Raw genomic sequence first — 17386 nt, forward strand, 5'->3', positions numbered from 1 at the left:
AAAAACAATCTACTTTGTAAAAACTGTCTAAAGCCATTGGGGTTATTATAATGGGGTATTGACTATATTAACCTTTTTCCTAATTAAGTATTTTTGCATATTATATGAGAGATTAATGTTTCCCTCATAAGAAGCATTCGTTAACTAATTCAGCATCATGATCATGTTTTATGTGGCTTATTAAATGAAACAAATTTTTGTTAGTTGTGAAACTGATATGCGAAGTCAGAGAAAATCTCATGTGATCTTATATGACCAGACCATCGTACGAAATGATGTGACTTTTTTTTTCATTTAGTACTAAACTTGCAATCCTGATGAACTACATCCAATGTGTCTTGTTAAGAGCATATCCGATTCGACACCAAAACACCAAATTTAGTGTAATTTTTTATACTAAAAAGTTTTCCAGTGGGACATAAAAATGACATCAGTTTGATGTTGTTAATAGTATATTACACTAAATTTGGTGTGACATTTTTGACAACACTATACACAATTTACTTTTTGTTAGTAAAATTATAAGCAAAATCATTAATTTAGCCACAAATAAATAATTAAATCATTATTTTTGTTGTGTATGTTAATTTAATTGATATGAAAATATCTGATGAGTTATTAACTTTTATAAGATATTTAAATTAATGCACAAATTGTTATAAAAATACATAATAGATGGAAACATAAAATTGTACCACTTTTTAAAAATGATACTATATCAACTAATAACCTAATTATAAAAACAATAAATATTTATCAAAATTACTAATGGTAAAAGAATATTGTTATTAGTGTGATATTTGGTGTTATTGGTTGAAGTCTTGAAGAATAGACAAAATGTGGTGTTAAAACTATAATCGATCACATTCATGCTGCTGCTCAACCAAATAAAATGGATGATGTTGTCTTAGTTAGGTGAAGATCAATTCTAAATTTCTAATTAGTTGCCAAAAAACATGGGCCGTGAAGATTCTTGTTAGTAACCAACAGTCATAATTACAAGTTTGTTATAAACTACTACTATAAGATAATTAATTAATATGCTAATAACTAAAATGACTTGCCAAAAACATGGCTCTGTGTATATTGTTAGTTTTTGATTTTGGTTAGGTGAAGATGATTAATTGATAAAGTTTGAATCCATGAAGTCTTTGATCCAACGGCTACCATACTTCCTACTTCAACCGTTTTCATATCGCCATTAATGACGCAGATCGACAAGCTGTACAACTATCACTTTTTACTATCTCTAATTTGTTTTTATATGATACTATACCTGTATGTATACTATATATACTAATCAAACTGTTTTTACAGCTGGTCCCAAATATCAAAACAGAGTCGTGGGACACGAGTTTAGATGTACTAAGAAGAAGCCTTTTAACTAAATTCGTGTTTATCTCCTAGGTAATCTCATAGCAACCCTTTTTCTATAAGTCTTTTTCTCTGATAAATACTACGAAAATGTAATTTGATTGTGATTTGTACTTTGTAATGAAGTACTTATCATTAATTTCAATCGCAACTTCCAACAAACAGTTCTGTAACTATAAGTCTAATTTGATTGTGTTAACAATGAGTAAATCAAGTTACTACTATCTACTAGTAAAAACAATTTTTGTTCGGTAACTATTTCTATGAGGAAATGAGGGAACAATTAATTGCGTAAGATGATCACACGTCTTTTTCATTAACTATTTTCGACAAAAATGGGACACACCCAAAATCAAAAATTTAACGTTCTAGTGTAGACCACCACCATCTATTTATTACCAACTTATTTATTTTACTGCATAATGTTTTACTGAGTGTTGTTGTCTAACCAAAAACCTCGATGTATACCATGTGTAATAATACGTACATTCGTAGAAATGGGTACATATATGTATCATATGTAACAACATATAGAGACACATGTGGTTGTAATTAATATAGTTGCTCTGTTGGATCGTTAGTGTTATTTATAGGAGAAGGAAACCCACAAAACAAGACCATTCATGAAAAGCCACATAAGAAGTTGATGCAGAAGCAATAATAATTAAAAAATAAAAGAAAAAGCTCTTCAAGTTTTGGTTTCTGCAGTCTCCAATGGCTCTCAAGCTCTTTCTCTTTGCTCTTCTTCTCTGTCTCCCGACTTCTCTCTCCTCCACTGCTTCTAAAGGTCACCACTCCTCACTTCTCTTCCTCTCTTGAGTCTTGACTAAACATGATGCTCATCACAGAGTTGTAACTTAATTTTCTCTCTCTTAGTCGTAGATGATTCTGCGTAGTTCTTGCGCTCATTTTATGTTCGAACTTTTTCGTATTAAGCATTTAAGCTTCTCCTTCTGTTTCTTGATATGTAATTAAAAAAAGAACTCTGTTTCTTGATACATCATGACCGAATCTGGAGTGATCAGGAAAGTAACAGTACAGTCTTTTTTACGCGCAACTGTTGTGTTGTTTCTTGGGTTATGTTCTGCTAACACACATTTAATGGTGTATTTACTTCTACTACCAACTACTTCATCATTATTTTAAATAAACTGACAGAAAGAAAAAAATAATAACATTATTTTGTAGGTAAAGAGAAGTTTAATCCATACAGATACACATTCATCGATAAAGCAAGCACATTCTCATCGTCTTCTTCATCATCCTTCTCATCCAACGGTCAAGATTCGTCCTACGACTACATAGTCATCGGCGGCGGAACCGCAGGCTGTCCTCTTGCCGCAACGCTGTCGCAGAATTTTAGCGTTCTTGTTTTGGAGAGAGGTGGCGTTCCGTTTACAAACGCGAACGTTTCTTTCCTCAGGAACTTCCACATCGGACTTGCTGACACGTCAGCTACCTCCGCGTCACAGGCGTTTGTTTCCACTGACGGCGTTTACAACGCTCGCGCTAGAGTTCTCGGCGGCGGTTCATGTATTAACGCCGGTTTTTACTCCAGAGCCGATGATGCGTAAGTCTAAAATAATAAATATACGAGAATAAATCAATAAAATCAGTATTGGTGTAGTCGATGCCTCGTGTCCTTATGATAGATATTATATGTAACATTTATGAAAACGCACCGATCGAGAATGTTATGTTTTCTTATTAATAACGGGGCCATTGATAGGACCTTGTCTTTCAATATATTTCACACATATCAAACTAACATTATTTGTAACTTATAAATTCTTCCTTTTGAGTTAAATCTGCAATTTTCATATTTAATTGTTTTACCTTTTTTTAGGTTTTTTAATCTAATGAAGGCTTATTGTCACATTCAGGTTTGTGAAGCGAGCAGGATGGGATCCGAAGCTAGTGAAGGAGTCGTATCCGTGGGTGGAGAGAGAGATCGTTCATCAGCCCAAGTTAACGTTATGGCAGAAAGCTCTAAGAGACAGTCTTTTAGAGGTTGGAGTCAGACCTTTCAATGGCTTCACTTTCGATCACGTCTCCGGAACCAAAATCGGTGGTACCATTTTCGACAGATTTGGCCGACGTCATACCTCTGCGGAGCTTCTCGCTTACGCTAACCCTCAGAAACTTAGAGTCTTGATCTATGCTACTGTGCAAAAAATCGTCTTTGACACTTCAGGTACTGATAAATTTTTGTGTCTACCAAATCATTAGAAGGTTGAAAAGGTTTTTTAAACTTTGTTTGGTTTTTGGGTGTAGGAACAAGGCCTAGAGTAACAGGAGTGATATTCAAAGACGAAAATGGTAATCAACACCAGGCTCTTCTTTCGAATAGAAAGGGAAGTGAAGTGATCTTATCTAGTGGAGCCATGGGGTCACCACAGATGCTCATGTTAAGTGGGATTGGTCCTAAGAAGGAGCTTCAAAGGCTTAAGATTCCTGTGGTTCTAGAGAATGAGCATGTAGGGAAAGGAATGGCTGATAATCCCATGAACACGATCTTGGTGCCTTCAAAGGCGCCTATAGAGCAGTCTCTTATTCAGACTGTTGGAATTACAAAGTTGGGTGTGTATATTGAAGCTAGCACTGGCTTTGGGCAATCCTCTCAGAGTATTCATACTCACTATGGGATTATGTCGGGCAAGGTAACCATAGACTAATTAATTTTGATCTTAATGTCTTTTTAGGAAAATGTGGTTTGATGTAATGGTGCTTTGATTTTTTCATGCAGAATGAATTGTTTTCTACCATTCCTACAAAGCAGAGAAGACCAGAAGCAACGCAAGCTTACACTAGAAGAAACAAGTACCAACTTCAAGAATCGTTCAATGGAAGTTTCATCTTGGAGAAACTAGCTTACCCACTCTCTAGAGGGCATTTGAGCTTGGTCAACACGAATGTAGATGACAACCCTTCAGTCACCTTCAATTACTTCAAACACCCGGTGGATCTCCAACGCTGTGTTGAAGCCATTCGTCTGGTTTCCAAAGTAGTCACGTCTAAGCGCTACCTAAACTACACACAGTGCGAGAAGGAAAACGTACACAAGATGCTTAGCTTAAGCGTCAAGGCAAACATCAATCTAAGGCCAAAGCAACTAAATGATACCGAATCAATGGCTCAGTTCTGCAAAGACACAGTTGTCACAATCTGGCATTACCATGGTGGGTGTCTTGTGGGTAAAGTTGTGAGCCCTAACCGCAAAGTTCTTGGTGTCGACAGGCTCAGAGTTGTTGATGGTTCCACGTTTGACGAGTCTCCAGGAACCAACCCTCAAGCTACGCTTATGATGATGGGAAGGTAAATCGAATACCAACATAATGAATCAGAGGTTTCCTTATAATTCAATATATAAACAGAGGATTTTGTCAATCTTTGCAGATACATGGGAGTCAAGATACTTCGGAAGAGACTTGGAAACAATGCTGGTGTTTAGTTTGCGGATTCAGCTTTTTATCGTAGACAATCTTCGTACCAGATAACTCTGTTGTGTTGGAGAATATCTCTCTCTGTCTCTTCCTCTGGCTATTTTGATATTCGATTCATTGAAGTATAGGATCATATTGTCTAATGAACTTTGTGTGTAACCCTATTTTGCAATCGGTCTTGTTGCTTGCGTGAAAGGTTGATCATGATTTGTGCTTGAATACTATCCTTTCAGTTCCGTCCTGGCCTGATTTACTTGTCTTACGAAACTCGATTGTGACATATTAGGTAGCTAAAGAGAAAATTATATTAATGCTTTGCTACCTTTGCAAATTCTGAGAAATACAGAAATATGATAAATCCTATAGCAAGATGTTAACGAAAAACTAGAAAACCTAAACCTGAACTAGGGTTTCTTCATAGAAAACATAAGACTAAGGGACTAAAAACTTCTAATTGATGGGCGACGATGACATGAGTATCTGCCTCAATAGATTGTTTTGTTCCTGATCAGAGATTGTCGTTCTCTCCTCAAGCTTAACCTTGCTGGTTTGTTCGGGCATCTTCAATAACATCTCGTAATTGATCGGACTCTCTTGCTGCTGCATCTCTTGATGTTGTTGCACGTTCTGAAAGCCATAACCGTCGACATTAACGTATTCATCTTCTTGTTGTAATAGTTCTCCGTAGGAATAGCATCCGAAGGGAAGATCTTGCCTTTGCCTTTGCTCCTGCTGATGAGCTAGAGAGCGACACATAGCGATCTGCTGATGAGTAAAGTTAAGCTCAGCTTGACAACACTCGATCTTGCGCTTAAGATCACACATAACCCTGTAAAGCCCTCCAATTGGATCTAGGGCACGAGCGTTAGCGTGGTAGATAAGGTTCTGCATAGCGATGTCTCGTTGAGATTCTTCGACTCCGTTGATCATCTTGGTAATGTTGCTTACTCCAAAGAGTTTATGAGCGTTCAGAAACTGCTTTGGGCGATCTTGTGGGAAATAAGGAGCAAGAAGACAGTTCTTTGTACACTTTTTCCTTTGGTATTTACAGGCAGCGCACGCTGTCGTGGAGCCACCGGAGTGAGCGCTGAAGGACATTAGGGTTTTTATGGTTTGGGATATATGGAAGTTTTAGGGTTTCCCAGAGGTTCCTGTTCCTTGATTTTCTCCTTAAGAGAAGGGGAACGAGAGAGAGGATCGTGGAGAGAGTTGTGGGATAGAGAAGTTTTCGGAGGATATGGTTATGTTTTCAGAGAGATTTTGTTTGTTAAATAGAGTACTATCAATAGCCATTTTTTTTTAATTTTAGAGAATATATAATCAGATATTATCTGTTAGGAATGATTATATTTTGATCAGATTTTAGTTGATTTTATAGTTTTTTATTTTTCTAGTGTTTAGTTGGATTTTCTGTTTGGTCTATATTCACCAATTTTTATTTATGTAGATAACATCCATTATTGGTAGGATTATCTAATCATTTATTAAAGTTTTAATTAAGTTATTTATATTCTTTTTTCTTTTGATAAAATTTTTGGATTCGGACTTGGAAATATTTTTTGGACCATGAAATCATTTTAATCGGGTTCTGGATTTTATTAAAAAATATACATTAATAAAAATTTTAAAGTCGATTTAAATATTTTATCATCTAACATATGATTTGGAATAGTGGCGCTTATTGGTAACGAGTTTACTGCTCTGATTGCTAATATAGAGGAAGTGGTAGATGGAAGGAGGATGAACTGAACGGCTACAATTGATTAACTTTGGAATCATTTGAACCGCATGTGAAGTCTTGCATATCCACTGACTCCAGCCAAAGCTCTAGATGTGGAGATTCCAACTCGAAAATCACCTGCAAAAGTTTTCAACCAATCTAAGTAATGGCTGGAACTGGAATGATGAGGATATATATATGGAGAGACTCTTTGGTTTCCAAACAAGAAAATGGTTCCATTCCTCTGTCCTAACTAGCGAAAAAGGGTCAAATCTCATGTTCACATACCAAGGTATTTTTGCCAGGTTTAAGAAGCGGCGCAGGAACATAGAGGTTGCACTGCGGTCCAACAGACTGCAAAAAAGTATCATGTGTAAGAGAGACTGTGCATTGGATGAAGCTTTATAGGGGATGTGAGGACAGAGCTTTTACCGGCCAATATCTTCCGATGTTGAATTTATTGACAAAAGCAACTCCTTTACCCCAACCGTTGAATGATAGATATGTGTCTTTGATTTCTTCTGCACTGTCGATAAAGAACTCACCAGCAAACAGCGCTGGTTCCTTTTGACTGACATCTAAAGTTATGGGCATAAGAAGCAATTAGTTTCATTTATGCCCCTACTAGTAGATATTGAACACAGAAGAAAAGCATCTTTCATTCTTAACTCAATGCTTAAAAAAATTAGAGCACTAACCATTACTAAGATTGAACTTCTCACTTCTCTTTTTGGTACAATGCATCTCGAAACTGGGATTTGGCATTTGATTCAGGTTGTGAAAAGGAATTGGTATCATCTTCCACCCATGGAGAATTTGACCATCTAGATAAACCGAAGACAAAATACCCTGAAATGTAATACAAACGACAAAGTAAACCTTTTGAACGAGCTGCCTGGCTAATGTAAAAGGCTACCGTAGATTTCAAAATTTTGACACCTGTGAATATCAAATTCACTTTGGTATAAGATGTGGTCTAGAAAAAAAAATCTGAATAAGAAATGTTGTAAAACGAGACTTACCTTCTCATCAAAGATATATGGCCCGTAATTTACACGACCCATGTTTTCAACCTACAAGAAACAGGAGCACTCATTAGAGCTAAAGAGTCCTTATAGAGGTAAAGAGTCATATCTGAGGATTTATGGATTTTTTACCAGAATAAATAAGCTAGTGTTGGAATTACACTCAGTAATTGGAAGAGAAATAGGTTGGTTGTTCCATCTCTCAGTTGTACCAATGTATCTCAGTACTCTCACATCAACATCTTGGGAAAAGCACGAAACAAACACTTGAGCTCTGTCATGAACCTGCAACTCATCATGTTAGACGATGACCCTTATACTGCTTCTGGATTTATGTATCCTATATTCTATTTTTACCATGATTGAAACTATGTTTACATATTTCCATTGGATACAGACGAAAGGAAACAGAGGCTAATACCTTGGGTATTTTTAGTATATTCCCACTCTTTTTTGTGATGTATGAAGATTCATATAAAAGAAATCCGAACATCTGGGAGCAAGACAATAGAGAATCAGTTTATAGAAAGGGCAATAGTATTAGACCATTTCATGGTGAGTGGGGAAACGCTTAGGCTGCTCCGCCAGATATAAGGAATATAGACAATTGATATTACATACCTTTCCAGCAGATTCCATTGAAATTGGGTTGGAGGAGGTGATCACATCTGCAGGATCCGTCATACTAACTAAATCAAATAGCGATGTTGTCATCTGCATCTTGATAGAACCATACGCTTTCAGTTGCTTGGAGGGGGTAATGGAGTGTGGTACAGCATTGTACTTCTTAATCACTCTCTGAAGAGCTGCAAATAGCACAAAGGTAATTAAGGAAACAAAGCAAGACTGCAAAATCGCTAAAAGCAATCATAAGATCAAACCTTGGAATTTTGGATTATCTATGTCACCAGACTCCTTAATGGGAGCATCCTGAAATGACAAAAACAAAACTATTACTACTTATAGTTAAGTATTTGCAATAGTAGCAGGTAATGATGTGAAATTGCCCTACATAGTCGTAGGATGTCAGATCAGGTTTATAGTCGAATTCTGTCGAGCCAGTATTTGCGCCATTGTAGAAACCAAAGTTTGTTCCTCCATGCACCATCTGAACATCACATTACACAATCCTCGCTATCATCGTGAATCCCTATCTGGTAAACACTGATACGCAAAAACAATTTAAGCACATACATAGAGCACAGCAGAACCATTTCGAGATAGTATTTTTTCAAGAGAAGCTGCTGTAAATTCAGCATCAGTTTTTGCAATCTTCTCACCCCAATGCGTGAGCCAACCAGTATAGAACTCCCTGTAACAAAAAAACTCAGTAGATCTAAATGACAAAATTAATTCACAGCAGAAGTAGAAGGGTGGGAGGATAAGAGACTCACGAGGAAAGTGGAGGTGATCTTCCTGGAGCATTAAACTTCTTTTGCAATTCAAATATTGGCCAGGGATCATCACCGGTTGTGAAATCAACAGCTATCAGAGAAAGAAGTTGCTCGTCATTGTTATATATATCAACGTCATACACAGACCATTATTCAGCAGTTTACTATGAATCATGGATGCAGAGGAAGCACATACTATATACCTGAGTAGACATCATCCGCAGGGACAGTTCCTTTCTCAAGAGTTTCTCTTCTCCCTCCATCTGTTGTGTACCTAAAAGATTATTAATTATGAGATACAAGAAACGTTCTTACTTAACCAAGAACTGCTTAGGTGGTTTAACTTGGAAACTCAACATAATCTATTTTCACAGGAAGATGGTTTTAAGGTGCAGAACAAAACACTAATAAATATTACCGGTAACAAACGAGAGCCAACACATGAGATGCAATTCTTAAGAGAATTTCAAGGCGCACATATTAAAAATTCACCCTAAGCAAACTAAAACAGAAAGTAACAGGGTACATAGTTCACCGGAGTAGAAACCAAAGAAATTAAGTCTTACACAATAATGTCATCCCCCAGGTGTCCCCTAGCCATACTAACTAGATTACGAAGATAGGCTTTGTCATTTCCATATGAACCATATTCATTTTCAATCTGCAAAAAGTAGGCTACATTTAGTAAACAAGCTTGCTAATTTAAGAGATCTATGACAGGGACTTGGGCCCTAGCTTCACATTGGTCAACCATTTCCAGGTCTAAGGAAACTATACACAAAGACATCTTATTTTAAAAATTCATCCAAAAGTTTAACTTAGTAAGGCTACTCAGTAATGAAGCCGACAGATCTTATCAACTGCAATTATCCAGCAATCACTAGAATACCAGATCAAGATAAATTACAAAAGTGGAACATCGCTGTTGATCATGTACCTGAACCATTATAACAGGACCCCCGTTGCTGGAAAGCAGAGGAAATACCTTCGGTAACAGAACATCCCACCATCTTTCAACCTGTGATATGTTTCGTCATGAATAACTCTACTTTGAACATAATGCATAACAACAGTCTACAGAATAATGGGGCCTTTTATTGTTAGTTTGCATAAAAACAGCCTTTCTCTTCTATAAATTGTGCAAAAGTGATCATAACTTCCACTCATTTTCCAAAATTCACCACATAACTTTTCTTGTTAATTACTGCAAAGATAATAATTGAGAACTCTAGCATGCAGATCATGGATAACTCCAGTTATCTACTAATTGCTTCATTTAACTTACCAACTTAAGATATGCAGGATCTGATGTCCTTAGTTGGAGACGTGGTTTCACAGCAAGTAACCAAGCAGGAAATCCCCCCAAATCCCATTCTGCAACGGAGACGAAAACATTTTTCAGCAATAGTTTCTGTGTAAAAGCAAATCTTCCACATGATAAGGTGAAAACATTGGTATTAACTCAACAATATACACAAGAGCGAAATTAACACAGACCTCCACATATATAAGGTCCAGCACGCAGCATAACCAGAAAATCTAGTTTCTGACACAGCTTAAGAAAGGACACAAGATCACCAATACCCTCAAAAACCATCATTCCAGGCTTTGGCTCATGCAGATTCCAAGGAACGTATACTTGAATAGTATTAAGGCCTAGAGCCTTGGCTCTTAGAAGCCGATCTTCCCAGTACTGTATCCATAATTCTAGCATTAAGTCATCAATCATATACATTATAAACATCATAATGATCTACAGAAAGGGACAGTACGTCAGTCAGTACCTCAGGAAGAACACGAAAGTAATGCAAATCACCACCAATGATCTGAAAAGCAATTCCATCTTTCCAAAAAATGTCATCTTTGATATAAAACTTCCGAGATGATGTTATTATCTGCAACTTTTGAGATGAAAGTTAACAACTTTTTACATGAAATGAGAACCATATTAACATAAAGGGTTGCTTGGTAGTTGAAGGTATGCATCCACTCTAGTAGTTGAAAAGTACCAAGACTATCTCTTATTGTGCGCCAATGCCAAAAGAGTAGACAAACAAGAAGCAATTAGGAGATAAAGTATGAATCTTGAATACCTTCTCTCCCCGAGGCAGTGCAGGAAGCAGAGACAGTGAAGGAAGAAGAGCGAAGACAGGAACGGAGATTCCGACAGCTACAAGAAGAGCCAGAAGCAACACGAAATCCAGTTGATGTCTTACCATTGATGATGGCCAGCTACGCCTGCTTGTCATCGCCATCGTCCCTTCCGTTCCGTTCGTCGTCTCTGCCAATTTCGTGCCGGAAATATATAAACCGGTTATGATTGACCGGTCTAAATTAATTCAACTCTTAAACCTGTTCCGGTGAAACTTAATGCCGGGTTTATATCACACCGTCAGAGACTGACTGTAACTTTCAAACCAATCAGCATTTACATAAGAAACCGTCTCTGCTACAGTGCTACTACATAAAAAAGTCACAACAACAAGTTGAAATATACCGATCGAGTTCCTAACTTGATGTTGCTATTGCTTATCTCAACACAACAGCTCAACTTTGTAACTTCGTTCTCACGTGCACATCACGTGCCGATAAGAGTAATGGACTTGGTCTAAAAATTTGCTAAAAGCCTCAAAGAACCAATTGTGTTGTGTTGTTGTAAATTGGACATGGGCTCAACTCATTTCCTTTTTTCTTTGTAATTTTGATTTTGTTAAATTTATAAGCAACTTGCATACAACAATACAACCAACGCCCATGATGTTGTTGCTTGCATTAGAGTCATTCCACTTTGCATATTGTGGTTTTACACATTCTTTCTAAGAGAATAACAAACTCTTCTTCCACTATATATAGTTATATACACCCTAATAGGGGTATATAGATATTTCTTCTACGTCTTGCATATCATACAAAATTAACAAATTTTGATTAGATTCCATTTTAGATGCTTTATTTTGTTTATTTAAATCTAAAAAGATGATCTATAGGTAGCTCCTGAAGGATCCAATGAGTCATATAATAATGAGATTTGATGTCACGTTCACATTTTCACACCGAATTTTTCTAAAAAAGCCGAATAACAAAGGCAATTTATTAGTGCAGCTCAACTCCAGCATTAGTCAAACACAATATCAATATATATCAAATCTCCATTAACATATTCTATATATAGAATCAGTCATATAGCTAGCTATATCTTCGTTACACAACTTTCTTCTCAAAAGTACACCCAAATTAAACCATGAAACCTAATCTTGGTCCATCATCATCATCATCAACAACAACATCATCGTCGACACCATACGGATTAACGAAGGAAGAGTTCTCAACACTAGACTCTATCATCCAAACACACCACACGTTCCCAAGATCGCCAAACACGTGCACGTCCCTCATAGCACACCGCGTAGACGCACCAGCAAACGCCATATGGAGATTCGTCCGAGACTTCGCGAATCCAAACAAATACAAACACTTCATCAAGAGTTGCACCATCAGAGGTAACAACGGTAACGAGATTAAAGTTGGGACCATAAGAGAAGTCAGCGTCGTGTCTGGTCTCCCAGCGTCGACAAGCGTTGAGATACTCGAAGCGCTAGACGAAGCGAAACGGATCATGAGTTTTCGTGTTCTTGGAGGAGAACACCGGTTAAATAATTACCGGTCGGTTACATCGGTTAACGAGTTTGTCGTCTTAGAGAAGGATAAGAAGAAGAGAGTGTACAGTGTGGTTTTGGAGTCTTACATTGTTGACATACCAAAAGGTAACACGGAGGAAGATACGAGGATGTTTGTGGATACTGTCGTTAAATCGAATCTACAAAATCTCGCCGCCGTTTCCACGGCTTCTCCGACCTGATAATTTTTTCTTGTGTGTATATATGATAACAGTGGGCCGTAAATGGGCCGATTATGTGTGGAATGTGAGGTGTGTATCTGTAACCTATGGGTTTTAATGGGCTTCGTAATCCCCAAATTTATTTACGAAAGGCATTGAAGTAAATTGATGGCAGATATCTTATTTATTTTAGTTATTTATAAAAGATTTCACACTTTTCTTTTTTTCACTTTTTCAGTCATACTAATCGACACAAATTGTTAATAAGCTCGTTAACGGGAATACTAATACTGTAAACCTCCAGCTACGACACTACGTACTTAGATAGTTAGATATGTAGTATCTGTTTTTTTTAATAGGCCAAGAAACTTAATGGCATATCTGCCTTCAACATTTGTCACAAAGATTCTTGAAACATTAATACCATGAAAGAAAACGAATACACGTATGGCGTATGCACGACGTATCACTATATGGGAACACCGTGAAGTATATTCGTGTCAAAATGATTCGAGATATGATTCTGTATTTTGATAGTTGGGACCGCATGGTTGATATGGCTCATCACCTGGATTCCATAAAATTTAGAATTGGGATATCAAGAAATGTAATGTAACAACTTTTTTAAGGTGACAAAATACACGTGATGAATATGACGAAACAGCATAATATGTGAGACGAGATTCATTTCCACAAGAGATTATATTATTACCAAACAAAAACTCCATAGTTAAGTCTTCTTTTTCTTCGAGTATTTTGTTGAAAATAAAAGCCAGTCGAAATATTTTTTTTATAGGCCAAGAAACTTAATGGCATCTGGTTTCAGCATTTGTCACAAAAATTCTTGATCCATTAAACTGTGAAAAAAAGAACGAAACACGTATCACTATTTATGGGAACACCGTGAAGAATATTCGTGTAAAAATGAGTCTCGTATTTGGATATTTGGGACCGCATGGTTGATGGCTCACGGGGATTATATTCTTTAGATTTGGGATATCAAGGATTGTACTACATTTTAGGATGACAAAATACATGTGATATGAATGACGACGAAACAGCGATATGTGAGACGAGATTTTATTACACAAGAGATTTATATTATTACCAAACAAAAACTTCATATTCTTCTTTTTCTTCGGAATATATATTATAGTGTTTTCGCGTTACCTTTAATAATCACCTTAATTAGCTTAATTGAAGTTCGAGTATTTAAGTGGTTAAGTTATTATTAATCAAAGAAAAGAGGTAATTAATCATTTTAAAAACAAAAATTACAACTTCTTGTAATATATTCTACCGTCACACAATACGTAGTTAGGATAAATTCCAATCTTTTTGGAATACATGCATACAATCAAGCATATGGAAAAAAGGATAGAAGAATCACCACAACTTATAATCTTCTTCCTTCACTATAATTAGAAAACATCTAACTAGACTGAGAAACACGAAGAGCACGAGGCATTAATATTGGTTCATGATGAACAGTACTGTTGATCCCGACTACAGAGATGGTCTGCATCTTGCAGTTAGTCTCCGTACTATTCAACATCTTCTCCTTTTCTTCCTCCAATCTAATCTCCTCGATTATTCCTATTAATATAATCTCCAAGCTTTGGCCATTGGTCCATTCTCTAATCGCTGCTTTAATCAGCATCGGATTTTGACTAATTAGATCCCACACCGGGAAATTCTTACGTGGCATCACGTAATCCTCTGCGTTAAGTTTCAAACTCGGACAGTAATCACCAGCTCCATCTCCAAGGTATATCATCTTCTTCTTTCCTTCTTTAGCTAAAGATTGTTGAATCCTCTCAATGATCAAACCCTAAATAAATGTAAACATATATGATTATTAAAATAAGGTTTAGTAGCAGAAACGACCAAAGTGGGTCCATTGATATGACAAGTTTAGACTATGTTCGGTCATCAAATGACCAAAACATAGTATTTTAATGTCCAAACACCTGTCTTTTTTTTTTTACCAAACTTCAAAACACTTGTCTTTTTGTGGAAAATAAGGAGTAACAAATTGTAACGTTCGTTAAGAGAAAAATAAATGTAAAAGTACCTTGCACATGTTAGGAGGACAAGTGGAATTAGAGCACCCATGAGGGGTTTTAGTGAAGTCGTGGTAAGGAGAGATTCTCAAGGTGCCACGTTCGTCGGCATATCCAGGGTTCGAGTTAATCTCAGAGAAGAATTCACTTATCCCGAGATGCTCAACGATGGTCTCGATAAAGAACATGTTTGCGTCGCTCACTATCCTAAGCTCACACCTGGAAAACCGAACCGTAAATATCGGATCAGAAACGGTGGGTTTTGTCTAATTTGATTAGCAAAAGAATATACATAATCAGACATAAACTGATTGTTACAAATATTTTTTTGTTTAGAAATAATAATAATGTAGATTACCCTAATTCATGTGCAGATTTGATGGCAGGGACGACACGTGGATGGATTGGGATTGTTTTCAAGGCTTGTTTGATCTCCTCAATGGTTTTGCCTTGATCATGTAGCTCCTTCATCATACGATCCTGTTATTTTGTACAATTTCCATTAATTTAGGGTTTTATTCGAATCCGGGATGGTATTAAACAAAAACTTTGCAAGATAACAAAAACTTTTATAATGGATTGAAATCGCAAGATAATAATCGAATACACGACCGAAAAAAACCGAGTTGAGTTTATTTGAGAAAAAAAAAAAGGAAAATGAGAAAAACAGAGGAAATCAGAGAAGGTAGAACAAACCATGAGTGTGTTCCAAGGCATGGTGGGGAGAAGTTGATTGAACAAATCAGTGAAGCCAAGTTCATCAATCACCCAATTATCGCTATCAACGTCGATGATGGTCTTGTCGAAGTCAAAAACAACGACAATGTTGTTGTTCTTGTTATTGCTCTTGTAAGCCATAACTCTCTCAAGAAAAAATTGGTGATTTCTTTTGATGGACCTCTTGTCTCTCTCTTTGAGTTTTTGTTGGTTTGAGAAGAAGAGAAATGTGGTTTAGGTATTTATACAAAATGAAAGGAGAGGAAGACAATAGGGGGGGATTTTATTGGAGATGCCAATGGAATATTACCTTAAGGTAACAAAAAGGAAGAAGAAAAAAATAGAATCCTTTATGTGAACCGTTGGATTTGATGATGTTACGGGTCAAATATGGGTCTTGTATTGAGATCCAACGGTTCCGAGAGCGATTTTTTGCCTTTTTAGAAAAAAATTTGGTAAAAGGTTTGTAATAAAAAAGGTGAGGAGGAGGTAACGCGGGAATAAGAGAAGAATATTCCCAAACCAAAATATATATCCTTTTTTTTTTTTGAAAAGGAAACTAAAATGTATCCTTACTTCAAAATAAATTAAATAAGAATCCTCTTTATCAAGGAAAATAATTAAAAGGCAACAATATATTGACGACACATCATATCATATGACATTCTGTATTATTCAACCAAGGTTTTTTAATGGAATGCTAGATAGTTCTAAGTTCTAAGCTAACCTAATTTTAGTTATATTTTTTTATTAATCATTTATAAACTTTTTAAAATTGATAGTTACTGGGTATTTTTTTTTTGATCATATTATTTTATAATCTTAACATTTACTATTGTTTTTAAATATTTTGAGATTTGAGATAGCTTTATAATAAATAATGTGATATAAATTATTATAGACAAAAATGGAACTGGATAGGAAGGCACTTGTAAGGAATCGTGAGGGACAAAGATTTAACAAAAATAAGAATATTTCACTAATTAAGTACGTAGCAGCCTTTTTCGGTGGCTACAGGCTTTCATTGTATTGTATTCATCTAGTGTTTGATTTCTTCGTTATCGATCAAATCATTTTTCTAATTAATTGTACTATATAAGAGAACCCGACGACCACATTTTACCAATACCAGACAGGCGTCCACAATTTAGGACTGAATTATTATTTAGCTCCAAAAATTTGACTGATTTCATTTACACAAATTTTGATTTAAGTATTAAGCATTTGGAAAATAACATTTTTTCCTTTTGGTGTGTGCTTTTCGTATGTAGAAAAAACAAGGAAACTGCATAAAGATTTGAAAAAACGTTGGGAATTAATGTTTTGATATGCTATAATTTTGAAAGTATCGGTGCATGTCACTATGTCAATAATCAACAAATGTTTTAGAAAAAAAAAAAAGATATCGATAAATGAATTAGTTGTTGGATCCGTGACACTAGAGCAATGGCAAACTCATAAGCTTTGCCACCTAATAAGATATCTCAGAAACACGTTGCCTTGCAATATGTGATTTACAAGACGCGTCAGCGTTTCTGAACTTAGCAAACGTGATATCCGTATCTGCTTTGAATATGTAATATAAAGGGTCATAACTTACTAACATAAATAACCATGAGTTTTATTTATTTAGATTAGTAACAAAGTGTGTAAAACGGTAATGAAAGAGTTTCAGACAATTTCACATTTAGAGCAAACAATCCCTTCTATTTCGCGATAGAGTATCTCACGTTAGATATAATGTGTTGTGTTGTGTGTGATATAATCAAACTTGAAGGCTATTTTTATAAATTGGTAAGAATTATGAGTTTT

The 17386-nt window shown here is 36.0% G+C and overlaps 3 protein-coding genes and 2 pseudogenes across 14 annotated transcripts; 2 read left to right on the forward strand and 3 right to left on the reverse strand.

Annotated features, from left to right (window-relative positions):
• Positions 1-1906: 1906 nt before the first annotated feature.
• On the forward strand, positions 1907-5057 carry LOC104704848 (protein HOTHEAD). Its single transcript, XM_087456951.1, has 6 exons — positions 1907-2161; positions 2563-2944; positions 3258-3568; positions 3649-4034; positions 4121-4689; positions 4771-5057. The coding sequence occupies exons 1-6, from the start codon at positions 2089-2091 to the stop codon at positions 4823-4825; spliced, it is 1776 nt and encodes a 591-aa protein (XP_087313077.1). The 5' UTR covers positions 1907-2088; the 3' UTR covers positions 4826-5057.
• A 46-nt stretch (positions 5058-5103) lies between these two features.
• Positions 5104-6042, reverse strand: LOC104701985 (LOB domain-containing protein 7 pseudogene; annotated as a pseudogene). Its single transcript, XR_015561054.1, has one exon. The product of XR_015561054.1 is annotated as an LOB domain-containing protein 7 pseudogene (transcript).
• Positions 6043-6389: 347 nt separating this feature from the next.
• Positions 6390-11483, reverse strand: LOC104701984 (beta-galactosidase 17). Of its 11 annotated transcripts, none has more exons than XM_087456941.1 (19): positions 11050-11483; positions 10741-10851; positions 10454-10649; positions 10242-10330; positions 9894-9974; positions 9523-9617; positions 9160-9230; positions 8957-9047; positions 8757-8874; positions 8575-8670; positions 8444-8492; positions 8184-8368; positions 7984-8055; positions 7695-7847; positions 7560-7610; positions 7236-7386; positions 6970-7115; positions 6826-6891; positions 6390-6675 (listed from the first exon to the last, which is right to left on the reverse strand). In XM_087456941.1, the coding sequence occupies exons 1-19, from the start codon at positions 11209-11211 to the stop codon at positions 6571-6573; spliced, it is 2088 nt and encodes a 695-aa protein (XP_087313067.1). In that variant the 5' UTR covers positions 11212-11483; the 3' UTR covers positions 6390-6570. The 11 variants fall into 11 exon arrangements, with proteins under 11 accessions (XP_087313067.1, XP_087313066.1, XP_087313071.1 ...); XM_087456940.1 differs by having other exon boundaries at positions 10741-10857; positions 11050-11482; XM_087456945.1 differs by having other exon boundaries at positions 9153-9230; positions 10741-10857; positions 11050-11480.
• A 673-nt stretch (positions 11484-12156) lies between these two features.
• Positions 12157-12858, forward strand: LOC104704849 (abscisic acid receptor PYL3 pseudogene; annotated as a pseudogene).
• A 1167-nt stretch (positions 12859-14025) lies between these two features.
• LOC104701987 (inorganic pyrophosphatase 1-like) lies at positions 14026-15823 on the reverse strand. The gene is made up of 4 exons (XM_010417773.3): positions 15554-15823; positions 15216-15337; positions 14869-15076; positions 14026-14625 (listed from the first exon to the last, which is right to left on the reverse strand). Exons 1-4 carry the CDS (start codon positions 15713-15715, stop codon positions 14227-14229), a joined length of 891 nt encoding a protein of 296 aa, XP_010416075.2. The 5' UTR covers positions 15716-15823; the 3' UTR covers positions 14026-14226.
• Positions 15824-17386: the final 1563 nt, after the last annotated feature.

Source organism: Camelina sativa, chromosome 7 (assembly GCF_030686135.1).
Source record: "Camelina sativa cultivar CO46 ecotype springtype chromosome 7, ASM3068613v1".
Lineage (NCBI taxonomy): Eukaryota > Viridiplantae > Streptophyta > Magnoliopsida > Brassicales > Brassicaceae > Camelina > Camelina sativa.